Source organism: Coregonus clupeaformis, unplaced genomic scaffold (assembly GCF_020615455.1).
Source record: "Coregonus clupeaformis isolate EN_2021a unplaced genomic scaffold, ASM2061545v1 scaf1050, whole genome shotgun sequence".
NCBI classification, from domain to species: domain Eukaryota; kingdom Metazoa; phylum Chordata; class Actinopteri; order Salmoniformes; family Salmonidae; genus Coregonus; species Coregonus clupeaformis.
Genome location: NW_025534504.1, coordinates 70,026 through 84,159, shown reverse-complemented (window position 1 = coordinate 84,159; position 14,134 = coordinate 70,026). Strand labels below are relative to the sequence as shown.

At 39.3% G+C, this 14,134-nt stretch overlaps 1 protein-coding gene across 1 annotated transcript in view; it reads left to right on the top strand.

Annotated features, from left to right (window-relative positions):
- The window catches only part of LOC123486183 (transient receptor potential cation channel subfamily M member 4-like), an 82,452-nt gene that overhangs the window by 56,945 nt on the left and 11,373 nt on the right, over positions 1-14,134 (top strand). The window contains exon 19 of the mRNA XM_045217404.1: positions 1,377-1,492. Coding sequence (XP_045073339.1) covers positions 1,377-1,492 — 116 coding nt within the window. The remainder of the gene's footprint in view (positions 1-1,376; positions 1,493-14,134) is intronic.

Sequence of the window (14,134 nt, the reverse complement as noted above, 5' to 3'; positions counted from 1 at the left end):
TTAGATAAAGGGAACCTGAGTTTACAAATAACAACAAAATGGATGCTTATTTTATTTATTTAATTAACAAAGTTATGCAACACCCAATTCCCCTACGTGAAAAAGTAATTGCCCCCTTACTCTCAATAACTGGTTGTGCCTTCCTGTGGTTGTTGATCATCGCTGTAGAGAATTTTTGGCCCACTGTTGCATGTAGAATTGCTTTAACTCAGCGACATTTGTGGGTTTTCAAGCATGAACTGCTCGTTTCAAGTCCTGCCACAACATCTCAGTTGGGATTAGATCTGAACTTTGACTACGCCATTCCAAAACTTCAAATGTGTTGCTTTTTAACCATTTTCATGTAGACTTGATTGTGTGTTTTGGGTCTTGCTGCATGACCCAGCTGCGCTTCAGCTCACAGACGGATGGCCTGACATTCTCCTGTAGAATTCTCTGATACAGAGTAGAATTCATGGTTCCTTCTATTAAGGCAAGTCGTCCAGGTCCTGAGCAGCAAAGCATCCCCAAACCATCACACTACCACCACCATGCTTGACCATTGGTATGAGGTTCTTACTGTGGAATGCAGTGTTTTGTTTTCACCAGACATAATGGGACCCATCTCGTCCAAAAAGTTGATTCAAGTTTGCTAAAAAGTTTGCCATCTGGAAGCACCTGGATGATCATCAAGACTCTTGGAAGAATGTTCTATGGACAGATGATTCAAAAGTATAACGTTTTGGACGACAATGATCCAAAACACACAATCAAGTCTACATGAAAATGGCTAAAAAGCAACACATTTGAAGTTTTGGAATGGCCAGACCTAATCCCAATTGTGGCAGGACTTGAAAAGAGCAGTTCATGCTTGAAAACCCACAAATGTTGCTGTTGAAGAAGTTCTGCATGGAAGAGTGGGCCAAAATTCCCCCAGAGCGATGTGAGAGATCGATCAACAACTACATGAAGTGTTTGGTTGGAGTCATTGCAGCTAAATGTGGCACAACCAGTTATCGAGTGTAAGGGGGCAATTACTTTTTCAACACAGGGGCATTGGTTGTTGCGTAACTTTGTTGATGAAATAAATTAAATTAAGTATGTAATTGTGTTATTTGTTCACTCAGGTTCCCTTTATCTAATATTAGGTTTTGGTTGAAGAATGTTCAGCATCAAAAATATGCAAAAGTAGAGAATTAGAAAGGGGGCAAATACTTTTTCACAGCACTGTGTATTTTTTGGTCATCTTTATCAAGGCTGCCATTAATTTTGGAGGTGACTATAGATACATATTAATGACAATTTTTTCTTTCTCTCTCTCTCTCTCTCTCTCTCTCTCTCTCTCTCTCTCTCTCTCTCTCTCTCTCTGTCCTTCTCTCTCACTCACTATCTATCAGACGTTCTTCAGGGGCAGCACTACTTTATATCAGAGGATGAAGCTCTACATCCAGGACATGTGGAATAAGTGTGACATCACGGCCATCTCACTCTTTGCACTGGGCATGTGCTGCAGGTGTGTGTATTTATATGTACAGTTGAAGTCGGAAGTTTACATACACTTAGGTTGGAGTCATTAAAACCCGTTTTTCAACCACTCCACAAATGTATTGTTAACAAACTATAGTTTTGGCAAGTCGGTTAGGACATCTACTTTGTGCATGACACAAGTTATTTTTCCAACAATTGTTTACAAATGTATTTCAAGGCCTACCTTCAAACTCAGTGACTCTTTGCTTGACATCATGGGAAAATCAAATGAAATTAGCCAATTGTAGACCTCCACAAGTCTGGTTCATCCTTGGGAGCAATTTCCAAACGCCTGAAGGTACCACGTTCATCTGTACAAACAATAGTACGCAAGTATAAACATCATGGGACCACGCAGCCGTCATACCACTCAGGAAGGAGATGCGTTCTGTCTCCTAGAGATGAACGTACTTTGGTGCGAAAAGTGCAAATCAATCCCAGAACAACAGCAAAGGACCTTGTGAAGATGCTGGAGGAAACAGGTACGAAAGTATCTATATCCACAGTAAAACGAGTCCTATATCGACATAACCTGAAAGGGGACAAAGATTGTACTTTTTGGAGAAATGTCCTCTGGTCTGATGAAACAAAAATATAACTGTTTGGCCATAATGACCATCGTTATGTTTGGAGGAAAAAGGGGGTTGCTTGCAAGCCGAAGAACACCATCCCAATCTTGAAGCACGGGGGTGACAGCATCATGCTGTGGAGGTGCTTTGTTGCAGGAGGGACTGGTGCACTTCACAAAACAGATGGCATCATGAGGAAGGAAAATGATGTGGATATATTGAAGCAACATCTCAAGACATCAGTCAGGAAGTTAAAGCTTGGTCGCAAATGGGTCTTCCAATTGGACAATGACCCCAAGCATACTTCCAAAGTTGTGGCAAAATGGCTTAAGGACAACAAAGTCAAGGTATTGGAGTGGCCATCACAAAGCCCTGACCTCAATCCAATAGAAAATTTGTGGGCAGAACTGAAAAAGCGTGTGCGAGCAAGGAGGCCTACAAACCTGACTCAGTTCATAAGGAATGGGCCAAAATTCACCCAACTTATTGTGGGAAGCTTGTGGAAGGCTACCCAAAACGTTTGACCCAAGTTAAACAATTTAAAGGCAATGCTACCAAATACTAATTGAGTGTATGTAAACTTCTGACCCACTGGGAATGTGATGAAAGAAATAAAAGCTGAAATTAATAATTCTCTCTACTATTATTCTGACATTTCACATTCTTAAAATAAAGTGGTGATCCTAACTGACCTAAAACAGGGAATTTTTACTAGGATTAAATGTCAGGAATTGTGAAAAACTTAGTTTAAATGTATTTGGCTAAGGTGTATGTAAACTTCTGACTTCAACTGTATGTGTTTATATGTGTCTGTGTGTCGATGTAAACACAGCTTTTTGATTCGTTGTTGTCAATCACTTTGGCACATTTTCCAGATGTAATTGGTATATTTTTAAAACTCTGGTAAGTACAAAACTCTAAACTGATGACACTTGTAAGTGTTCCTGTCTTATGTTCAGAACCTTTGATTGTGAATTCATTGGGGTTTCACACATCTTTCACGCCTGAGTCATTCATGCAAAATCAACGTTTTTTGTGAAATACCATGGAAACATTTTGTTTAGTCACCAGTATATCAGGTAATGATAGGCTCACCATTTAGTCAAATGTAACTACCATTTAATCCAATAGCAAAAAATACAAGATAAACATTTCAAACTGTTCTTTTTGAAGTACTGAAAAGAAAAAATAATACATGGTAAATATAATTTTCCATACAGTATATGACTATAACTTGACATTGCACTGTTTTTTTTTACAATCATTTGTATCCAATGGCAGGTTTTGAGCATGTTGAGAAATATGTCAGTCTTTTACAGTTTCATTATTCTTATACAGTACATAGGTAGGACAAATCATCAGAGATAGGGGTATTGTAACGCAGTTGGCTACTGTAAAAACATAGCACAGTGTTGTATGCAATTTCTGCCACATGAAACATTGTACAAGATCACCTTTTCTCTGTGACCTGTCAACTGATACAGTATCGCCTGTCTCTCTGCTTGAAATTCAGATAATGAGTGGAATATATTGTTATATACAACCCAGGTATTTCAGCAGTGTATTCTAGACTACACTATAATTCCAAATAGTAGCACATATAGTGACTCTTTCCACTTAATCCTATTGAAAAACACTGGATGATGGAGAATGATTATGTAGTATTTACAGCCACATCCATATATGATTTGGTTTTACCTTCCAACTTAAAGGGTAGGTAGCATATGTAACATATGGATTTGCATTAGTATAAGCATCAAAAGTCCCAATGTGAAGTTACACCTCGCTTTTCTATTTTTCAAGGTATTACATAAAACCGATCAGAGTGCCGAAGTCAATACCGGAAAATGTTTTTGTGGGGTGTGACGTTATATGAAGGTCCCGGCAAGCCATGCTATTCCCAATAATGTAAATTCCAACAGAAATAATTTCAAATGTATAACTTCAAATTAAACAATTGTTTGCACTCACTGGTTTCAATGACATTTTCAGTCAACTTACAAGCAAATAATTTATGAATTTATTGTTACAAATCAGCTTGCAAGGTTGCTAGCCAACTATTCTGCTAATGTTAGCCCTACTAGCCAGCTAACGTTAGCCCTACTAGCCTGCTAACGTTAGCCCTACTGACCTGCTAACGTTAGCCCTACTGACCTGCTAACGTTAGCCCTACTGACCTGTTAACGTTAGCCCTACTGACCTGCTAACGTTAGCCCTACTAGCCTGCTTACATTAGCCCTACTAGCCTGCAAACGTTAGCCATACTATCCTGCTAATGTTAGCCCTACTGACCTGCTAACGTTAGCCCTACTGACCTGCTAACGTTAGCCCTACTAGCCTGCTAACGTTAGCCCTACTAGCCTGCTAACGTTAGCCCTACTAGCCTGCTAACGTTAGCCCTACTGACCTACTAACGTTACGTTTTGATATGTACTGTGTTCAAAAGTTATCAAGCTGTATACGTTAACTAAGCACTACATCATTTTGGTTCAGTGGTTATCAGTTTTGAGCAGTTTGATTAAGTCATAGTTCATTTTATTGTTAACAAATGACAAGAAAATGTAAAAAGTAAAGTGAATATTGCATTTTGTTAAGCAGATACTTAGATTGAATATGTATCCAAATCCTGATAAAGTTGGGTAGCTGATATTCAGAGCTTAAATAGCCAAATTGATTAGTGTAGCGTCCCTGGGTGGGCACCCTCGTCGCCATTAATGTAGTGTCGAGAACTATGCTGAGATGCTGTGAGAACAAGGAATCCGTTGACACTGTACTTTGATCATAAAGGTTTATTATATCAAAGGATTTCAGCGTCAATTTACAGATATCTGCAGATATCTGGAGAATAACCTGACCCAATCTCTAATATGTTATTCTGCCCTCCTTTGTCCCAAACCATAGTATATATATCCTATGTAACCTGATATGGGTGTTTTCCCCTACAGACCAATCCCAGGACTCCACCTAGCAGACTTCCTCTGTTTTAGGGTGCCCCTATAGAACTACTCTCCAGATGCTCCCTTAAGCTGAGTCAACATCCTCTAAGACCATTTGCAACCGTCAGCAAAGTCATAAATTGTTCAGATACTACATATTTCCCCCCTTCGAGACTAACTAAGTCTCGAAAACAAAAAGAATAGGATTATGACAAATAACAATTTTTCTCTTATTGAGTAACTTTTAGCAATAAACCAAATTTTATGGAGAGTAAACACATTTTTCTATGGAGTGTAAATACATTTCTATGAAATATGAACAAATCTTTATGGAGTGTAAATACATTTCTATGAAATATGAACAAATCTTTATGGAGTGTAAGAGCGAAAAACCTGTCTGGCAGCTTTTTTCCAAAAATCCATCAATCAATCAAGACAGTAAAATTCTCTCACGGCCCCTCTGCCCCAGGCAACCACTTAAGTACTCCAAATCAATTCATAAATCTTTATCAATGCATTTTAAACTATGATGCAATTAAATACACATGAAAGCCTCAGCAAACAAAATACAATCAAATTTGTCCACATTCAGGCTGGTCGACCCATCGGACCCTCCTGTGGATTCTCCCTGTCCCTGCCTAGACCCAATATCCCTAAGCATCAACGAAATAAACAAAAACATCTGAGATCCCCACATGTACCTAACTACAGCAAATATCATTCTTCAAAAATTAATACAGAAAGAATATGACACAAATTATGTATTACACATGCAAATATGTCTATATATCATTGCAGACACTGGAATGTAGTCCACTACACTTCATCTCCTCAGCAGTGTCGACTTTCAATGCAACGTCGATGATGGAATCTGAACATTTCCACACCTTCCTTGTTCCACTTCCTCCAGTCCATTCATATTGTCCATGTTTGAGTATTTGAATCCCCTCTACACATTCCCCCATATGCTTCTGGAAGAAAAGAAAAGACCAAACAGTATCTTTTGCAAAACAACACATTCAAATTAAAACATCAATATCAACTAAAAATGATATATAAAATGATATATAAAATGAATCACATTCCGTTTCCCCCTTTGATTCATCACAAAATACTAACTATCACTATAATACTTAAATACACGTGAAAAATGATCGGATATTCAAAATTGATATCTATCCATCAATACTCATTTGAGTCTTTGACAAAAGGTTAAACCCTCTTATCGTTTCATTTGCAAAACCCTTCAAAGTATAGGTAATATTATCAATGTGATCTGCCAAAAATTTTACACCATACCATGGAAAATGTCCAAGTCCCCACTTCTCTCCTAGACTTATCCTCCAATGGTAGGCTTCCAGACTATAAAATGTCTCTCTTTCAGAATCAGATTTATCTATTTCCCGTGCTTCCCCTCTTTTAATTGTAAAAAAACTCATATGGAAGCTTCAACATCAACATGTAACAACATCCTTTCCATCCATAGGGTAAGAATATATTATTTCTCACCACAAACCCCAGATGTTTCTAAAATTCCCAATAGTCACATTACCATGCAAAAACATATCTAGTCATTCTCTTCTTACTAAATGAAACATAAAAAGTTACATTATATTTCTCATTACTAACCTTACGTTCATGCTTACCCCAAGTCATCATATAATCATCACCATCTGATATTCCCCTAAACATCCCCTTTCCATCATTTGTTTTATTTCAACAAAAACAGCTTTTAGCCCTCACTGGTTTCACCTCCAAAGCTTCATGAAGCGCTGTTAACTGATTTTCCTTCCTATCTAACAAATTCACATAGGGTAATTCATTTAACCAATAACACTTAAACCTAGGCCTAAACAAATGCTTCCACAACGACATTATTATATCTGTTAATGATTGTTGCTGATACAACAGCCATGATAAAGCATAAGATTTACACATACTTGATAGAGGTTGAGCTACCTTCTCTAAGATTCAACCCCATGTTCCTGGTGCTGGAATTCTCAACAGACATGGACCCTCAAGATTCCTCACTTATCTTACAGAATGAGTTAACTGCTGGAACCAAAGATTCCTACCTGCCCATCCATCTTTAATTTGCAAAACAGAAGAATCAACTTCCATTTAGTTTCTCTCTTCCCTAACGAGCAGTATTGATCAGATATATCTTCTTGTCTTCCATTAAAATCAAAGAACTCATCCTGTACCTCCATGATAGTATTCTCCCTGATCTTCCCCTCTAAATTACTCAAAATAAGTTAGCAATCACTCATAACCCTCTTCAACTTCATATCGTTGTACAAAATATACTTCCTTTCACTAGGTGAAACAGCTTCTACTTCTTCTCCATAATTATCTCTCCACTGAACTCTAAATTTCCCTTCACCACTGTTCTCTCTCTCATACTAACATTGAAGCTGAGCTGACTGTCCTAGAGTTCCTTCAACCCTAGTTTTCATAACTTTTTAGTCTGACTTTTTCTTCCTAATTTTTTCAAAAACCATTTCACTGATTTATCCACAAATTCCTTTCCCACAAATGTGTTCAAAAACCATTTCACTGATTTATCCACAAATTCCTTTCCCACTAATTTTAGGATATTTGATCGGGAAGTCCCCACCTGCTTATGACTTCTTTACACAAAAACTTGGCAAACGATTGAGCATCTTTTAGCTTAGTTTGACATCTTATGCACCTCTTGGTGTAGGAATGTAACCAAGAATAACAGTCACACCCCTGCAAACATTATTTTCCAGACAGATTGTGCACCTGCCTATGACATAGTCAATCTGTTCAAGCAAATATGATTCCCAAAAACCCTACTCCTTTGTGATCTTTCTCCTAACCTCCCCCCTTGCAACATTAGCTAACCCATAGCTTCCTAAATCATCAGACCTAATAGGTCTAGAGGCGCTACTATCAACCCCTCATGGTTTCTCCAAAGACAACAATGGATTGTTACTCTAAGGATTTTTTCTATTGTCTACAAAACACCTGCTTTTGAAAGTCCTTCAATTCCTGGTTCAATCCCTTTGATTACTTCATCTTTCAATGGATACTGATTCTTCCAAGGAGGTCTGGCTCCTGGTTGTCCAATATTGGTACTACTTTGATACCTCAAACATTCTTGAACTTTTTTCAACATCTTCTCTTTCATAGGGTATTAACTAATCTTCACACTGCAAATAGATTAATGTGTCATCCGTACAGCTTATGCCTCTCCTTGTCCTTGAGCCAAAATCATTATTTTGAGAAATCGCTGATCTTCTCTCCTCCAAATCCCCCAATTCTCTTTCATCAGTACAAAAACAGCTTTCTCTGCTTGTGTCATCATTTCTCCTATTTGCTTCTGCTCATAGCCTTCAGAAACCAACTAGGTCACATGTGGCACACTCTTCTCAATCTCAAATTATTTATCCAGATAATCATCTGTGTTTATCTTCATATCTGCTCCTTGTGGTCCTAAAATTATGCAACATAAGCTGAGTTGAACTTTCTTTGGTTGATGACTCAACTGAGTTCAATCGGACAGCATTCTTGAAATACTTGAGCTGACAATGAAATTGATATTCCAGAAGCCTCTCATCTGGCATTTTTCCCCTTACATTTCTTCCATATCTTAACCTGCTTCAAAAAATCTTCACTGAGATTTCCAACCCAGAATACTAAAGACAACTCCATCTCTGTCATCATCAACAATTGGTGAACATTTTCCTTTGGCACTTCTACCAGACAGCCGTCTGGTGTACATCTTATTGTACAGTTCAACTTACACAATGCATCTCTTCCCAATAATGCAATAGGTGTATGTTCTGATACCAGTATGGGTATTGTACTTTTCTAATTTTCATAGCAGAGCTCAATTGGTTCTTTAAGAGTAATCAACTGTTTCACTCCCTCAAATCCCTGTCCTAATTAGTTGATTGAACATAGTGAGATGTGTAACCTCTTCAGGCTGAACAAAGATAAAAGCAGTTCCGCTATCCACCATCACTTCCAATGGTCGGTTGTTTATTTCTACCTCAATTGTTGGATATTTTTCCCCTAACTGGTGCTACCAGCTGACACCCCCCTTTCGGATCTTCTAGGCACCCCTAGAATCCTTGCTCCTGGCCCCAATAGGGGTTCACCTATCCTCCAGATGATATTCACTTGCCCCTGTATCTTCCTCTGAAATTCCCTCTTATGTTTCCTTCTGGCCCATTACACTCACAGGCAAAGGCACCAACCTGTCCACAATCATAACACACTTCTGAAGATTGTTGGAAGTATGGCTTAAATCTTCCTCCTCTTCCTAAGCCTTCTCTTCCTCTCCAATTCTGTGTCAGTCCAGAGACTGGCTATGGATATGAAACAACTTGTACCACTAGTTGTGGCTGGTACAATTGCAGTTGGAACTGGTCCAGTTGAAGCTGTGGCAGTGATTGTTGATTTGGTGCACACTGATTCTTCATAACCAAAGCTTATTTCTTCTCCTTCTTATTCTCCCCCAGTTGTATTTCATTGAGTTTTCTGAGAGTTTCTTGGTCCTGTTCTTTCTGGTTGTGTTCCTTTTTCCTGTACAGATCCACTTGATGGGCTATATGATCTGTATAGACACCTTTTGTCATGCTTCCAAGTCCAACCACCTCTGCCAGTTTGCTCCTTACTTGTGAGGGCAGTCCCATCTGCAGTTTAGCTCTCAAAATTGACTGCTCAATTTGACTCACATCTGGATCATTTCCGGTAATATTTCTCCACACTTGATGAACTCTTGACACATAGGCTCTCTGATTTTCTTGTTGTCCTAGTGGATCAATCAGAATGTTGTCAGGATGCACATTTGTTGGAAACGTATCTTTCAGTGCTCTCCACAGCCGATTTCTACTTGCAGCCAACAATTCAGGGTCATTCACTGCAGTCCCCACATACAGTGGGGAGAACAAGTATTTGATACACTGCCAATTTTGCAGGTTTCCCTACTTACAAAGCATGTAGAGGTCTGTAATTTTTATCATAGGTACACTTCAACTGTGAGAGACGGAATCTAAAACAAAAATCCAGAAGATCACATTGTATGATTTTATAGTAATTAATTTGCATTTTATTGCATGACATAAGTATTTGATCACCTACCAACCAGTAAGAATTCCGGCTCTCACAGACATGTTAGTTTTTCTTTAAGCAGCCCTCCTGTTCTCCACTCATTACCTGTATTAACTGCACCTGTTTGAACTCGTTACCTGTATAAAAGACACCTGTCCACACACTCAATCAAACAGACTCCAACCTCTCCACAATGGCCAAGACCAGAGCGCTGTGTAAGGACATCAGGGTTAAAATTGTAGACCTGCACAAGGCTGGGATGGGCTACAGGACAATAGGCAAGCAGCTTGGTGAGAAGGCAACAACTGTTGGCGCAATTATTAGAAAATGGAAGAAGTTCAAGATGACGGTCAATCACCCTCGGTCTGGGGCTCCATGCAAGATCTCACCTCGTGGGGCATCAATGATCATGAGGAAGGTGAGGGATCAGCCCAGAACTACACGGCAGGACCTGGTCAATGACCTGAAGAGAGCTGGGACCATAGTCTCAAAGAAAACCATTAGTTACACACTACTCCGTCATGGATTAAAATCCTGCAGCGCGCGCAAGGTCCCCCTGCTCAAGCCAGCGCATGTCCAGGCCCGTCTGAAGTTTGCCAATGACCATCTGGATGATCCAGAGGAGGAATGGGAGAAGGTCATGTGGTCTGATGAGACAAAAATAGAGCTTTTTGGTCTAAACTCCACTCGCCGTGTTTGGAGGAAGAGGAAGGATGAGTACAACCCCAAGAACACCATCCCAACCGTGAAGCATGGAGGTGGAAAAATCATTATTTTGGGATGCTTATCTGAAAAGGGGACAGGACGACTGCACCGTATTGAGGGGAGAATGGATGGGGCCATGTATTGCGAGATCTTGGCCAACAACCTCCTTCCCTCAGTAAGAGCATTGAAGATGGGTCGTGGCTGGGTCTTCCAGGATGACAACGACCCGAAACACACAGCCAGGGCAACTAAGGAGTGGCTCCGTAAGAAACATCTCAAGGTCCTGGAGTGGCCTTGCCAGTCTCCAGACCTGAACCCAATATAAAATCTTTGGAGGGAGCTGAAAGTCTGTATTGCCCAGCGACAGCCCCGAAACCTGAAGGATCTGGAGAAGGTCTGTATGGAGGAGTGGGCCAAAATCCCTGCTGCAGTGTGTGCAAACCTGGTCAAGACCTACAGGAAACGTATGATCTCTGTAATTGCAAACAAAGGTTTCTGCACCAAATATTAAGTTCTGCTTTTCTGATGTATCAAATACTTATGTCATGCAATAAAATGCAAATTAATTACTTAAAAATCATACAATGTGATTTTCTGGATTTTTGTTTTAGATTCCGTCTCTCACAGTTGAAGTGTACCTATGATAAAGATTACAGACTTCTACATGCTTTGTAAGTAGGAAAACCTGCAAAATCGTCAGTGTATCAAATACTTGTTCTCCCCACTGTATCTATCAAGTCCAGCTCTCTGAAAAATGTCTTCCATATCTGGAATCCCAAGGAGATTAGCCAAAAGTTTCTTAATGTCTCCTATGGCAGACTGTGTTCCCACCATAATTTCTTCCAATTTTGAAATCCAAGGATATGCTCCATCTTGAAGAGTAGGCAGCTTCTCAAGTATATCTGACATATCGGTATTCTTCAAAGGCCTATATTCTAGGTTCTGTCCTCGAAATATCATCTGGCATCATCTTCTTACTTGTGCCCTCTTTCCTTTGCCTCAATGTATACTTCTTCTCCAATTCTTGGGATCCTTTTCTCAGCAGTTTTTTCTTCTGTATCTTCAGCTTCTTGAGTTGTTCTTCCAGTTCTCTTACTTTTTCTAAATTATTATCCTTTTCCAGGCATGATACGCATCGGTCTATATCTCTTTCTTTTTATTTTGTGCTAATCATTGTAGGATCAAATCCTCTTGAATATGAAGCACCTTTCATCTCCAAATCTTTATCGCTTTCTCCTTACTTTTGGAGTTTGGATTCATCTTTATGGTCGTTTCTGCTTTTCCTCTCTCTATTATTCAAGCACTTTCATTATGTTGATGACGTCAGGGTTTTAGAGTCCCTTCCACTGGCCATGGTTGTTCAATGTCAGGCCAACGTTTATTCCCTTTTCCAGATAACCTTGCAATACCATTAACTAGAGGATTACTATTTTCTACTACATCAACAGGAGTAATTACTTTCATAGTTTTGATGTCCTTTTTCCCCCTTGTAACAACTCTTTCATATTCCTTTATTGTGAATTATTTTATTATTTTAGACTATATAGCTTATTGTTCCCTCTTTTTTCCTCTCTTTCCCCCCCAAATTAATTAATTAATTAATCAATTAATGTATTCATCAATTCCTCAATTTACTTATTTGTATCAATTTATTTTATTTTATTTTACCAAATTATTGATTAGTGGCAATCTTACCACATCCGATCAGGAAAGTAAATGAAAGTAGTCAACTTCAGAGCAATCCAAAAAAAGAAAGACCTCTAATCCAGCAACACTACAGCACTCACAAACAAATTGCCTAATAAGCACCCAATTACCTTAATTTTACAGAATAATGTCAGTGCTGGATTTCCCCACTCAACTCTAATCAAACCAACTCATGCACAAAAACTCCAAAATGCAATTCTTAATTACATCAATTGATCAGTCTGTTGCCAAGTCCTTGTCAAATTGTCACAACATTAAATATGCTAGGCACCCAAAATATCCTCTATGGGAAGGTACGTTTTGTGAATAGAACAGTACTAGCCTTGATTTGACTTTTTCCGTTGCAGCACACCCTGTCGCGTGATGCACTCGTCAGCACCTCCTCTCTCTCTGTCTCCTCCTTATCGTCTCTCATATCACAGAAGAACAAAGAACAGACAAGAATTTAGTATTTTATGCACTCACTGGGTTATTTCAACCATGCAATACTCCTCTGTTCACATTCGCTCTAAAAAAATAAGCAAACAGCTTAACTCAGGAATAGTATAAATAGCTCAATAACATTTTATTTATTTATTTATTTAATTATTTTTATTTTTAATCTGTCAACATATCTCTCATTTATCAATTCAATAGATCTCAATCAAATAGTTTCATCGTTAAGCAACAGCCGATTTAACAAACAGAACACTCCATTCGTGTTTAAGTCACCCCCTCCCTCTCTGTCTGCTCTGAGTCTGCATCTCCCAGCAGCTCAGTGCAGGCAGGGGAGTGGCATATTTGCTCTACGTAACTCTAAACTCATAAAATCACACGCATGCGTAGTTCATTCACCAATGCGATTTCAGAGTGAGAAGAGCTCCCAAGCAGCTCTCTCCAAGCTAAACAACAGAAAGTAGACAGACCAGCTGTACCTCCATTATTTCCCCCCAACAGACAAACAGTAACACTTAACAGAGCTCACAAACCAACACAAAACATAGAACACAAATCCTACTCTCTTCCACACACACACACACACACATACAGTTTAAGAGGCTTATATCCGTTCCTACGGACCCCTAAGCATGCTACTACCATCGCGCCATTTTTTCCTTTGTTCCTAAATTTCTGCTACCTTGAGTTCGCGGATGCGTGGTTACATCGAACATATACCTCGTCAGCTATAAGTCGAGCGGTAACTTGCAACCGAATGTATGTACCACAATCTCCAGTTCCCAGAACTGACCTCAAAAACCAACCTAGTGACTTTTCAGGATTTTCAGCCCATCCTAATGATCGCCTCGTTTGAGGGCTTGCCATAGATTCGCGATGTCCTAATTTGTATAAATTTTCCTTGGCCTTATTCCTTCATTCTATTCTTTTTCAATTTTCCTCAAGCAAAATATCCCTGTGTCCAGTATTTATCAATAGTTATAGACACTCCCCCCTGTTTGCGTTGCTTTCAACGCAAACACATTTAGAAATTTAGAACGGACTCTTATCCCACAGCAAATAACAGCAAAGCACACAAGCAAGTTCTTAACGGTGCATTCATTCAACGCACACACACAGACACACGAACTGACCAGTGCCCAAAGTGGTGAGAAAACTCACCCTTATCTGCCGGACTCTGGAGCGAGAGTCAGC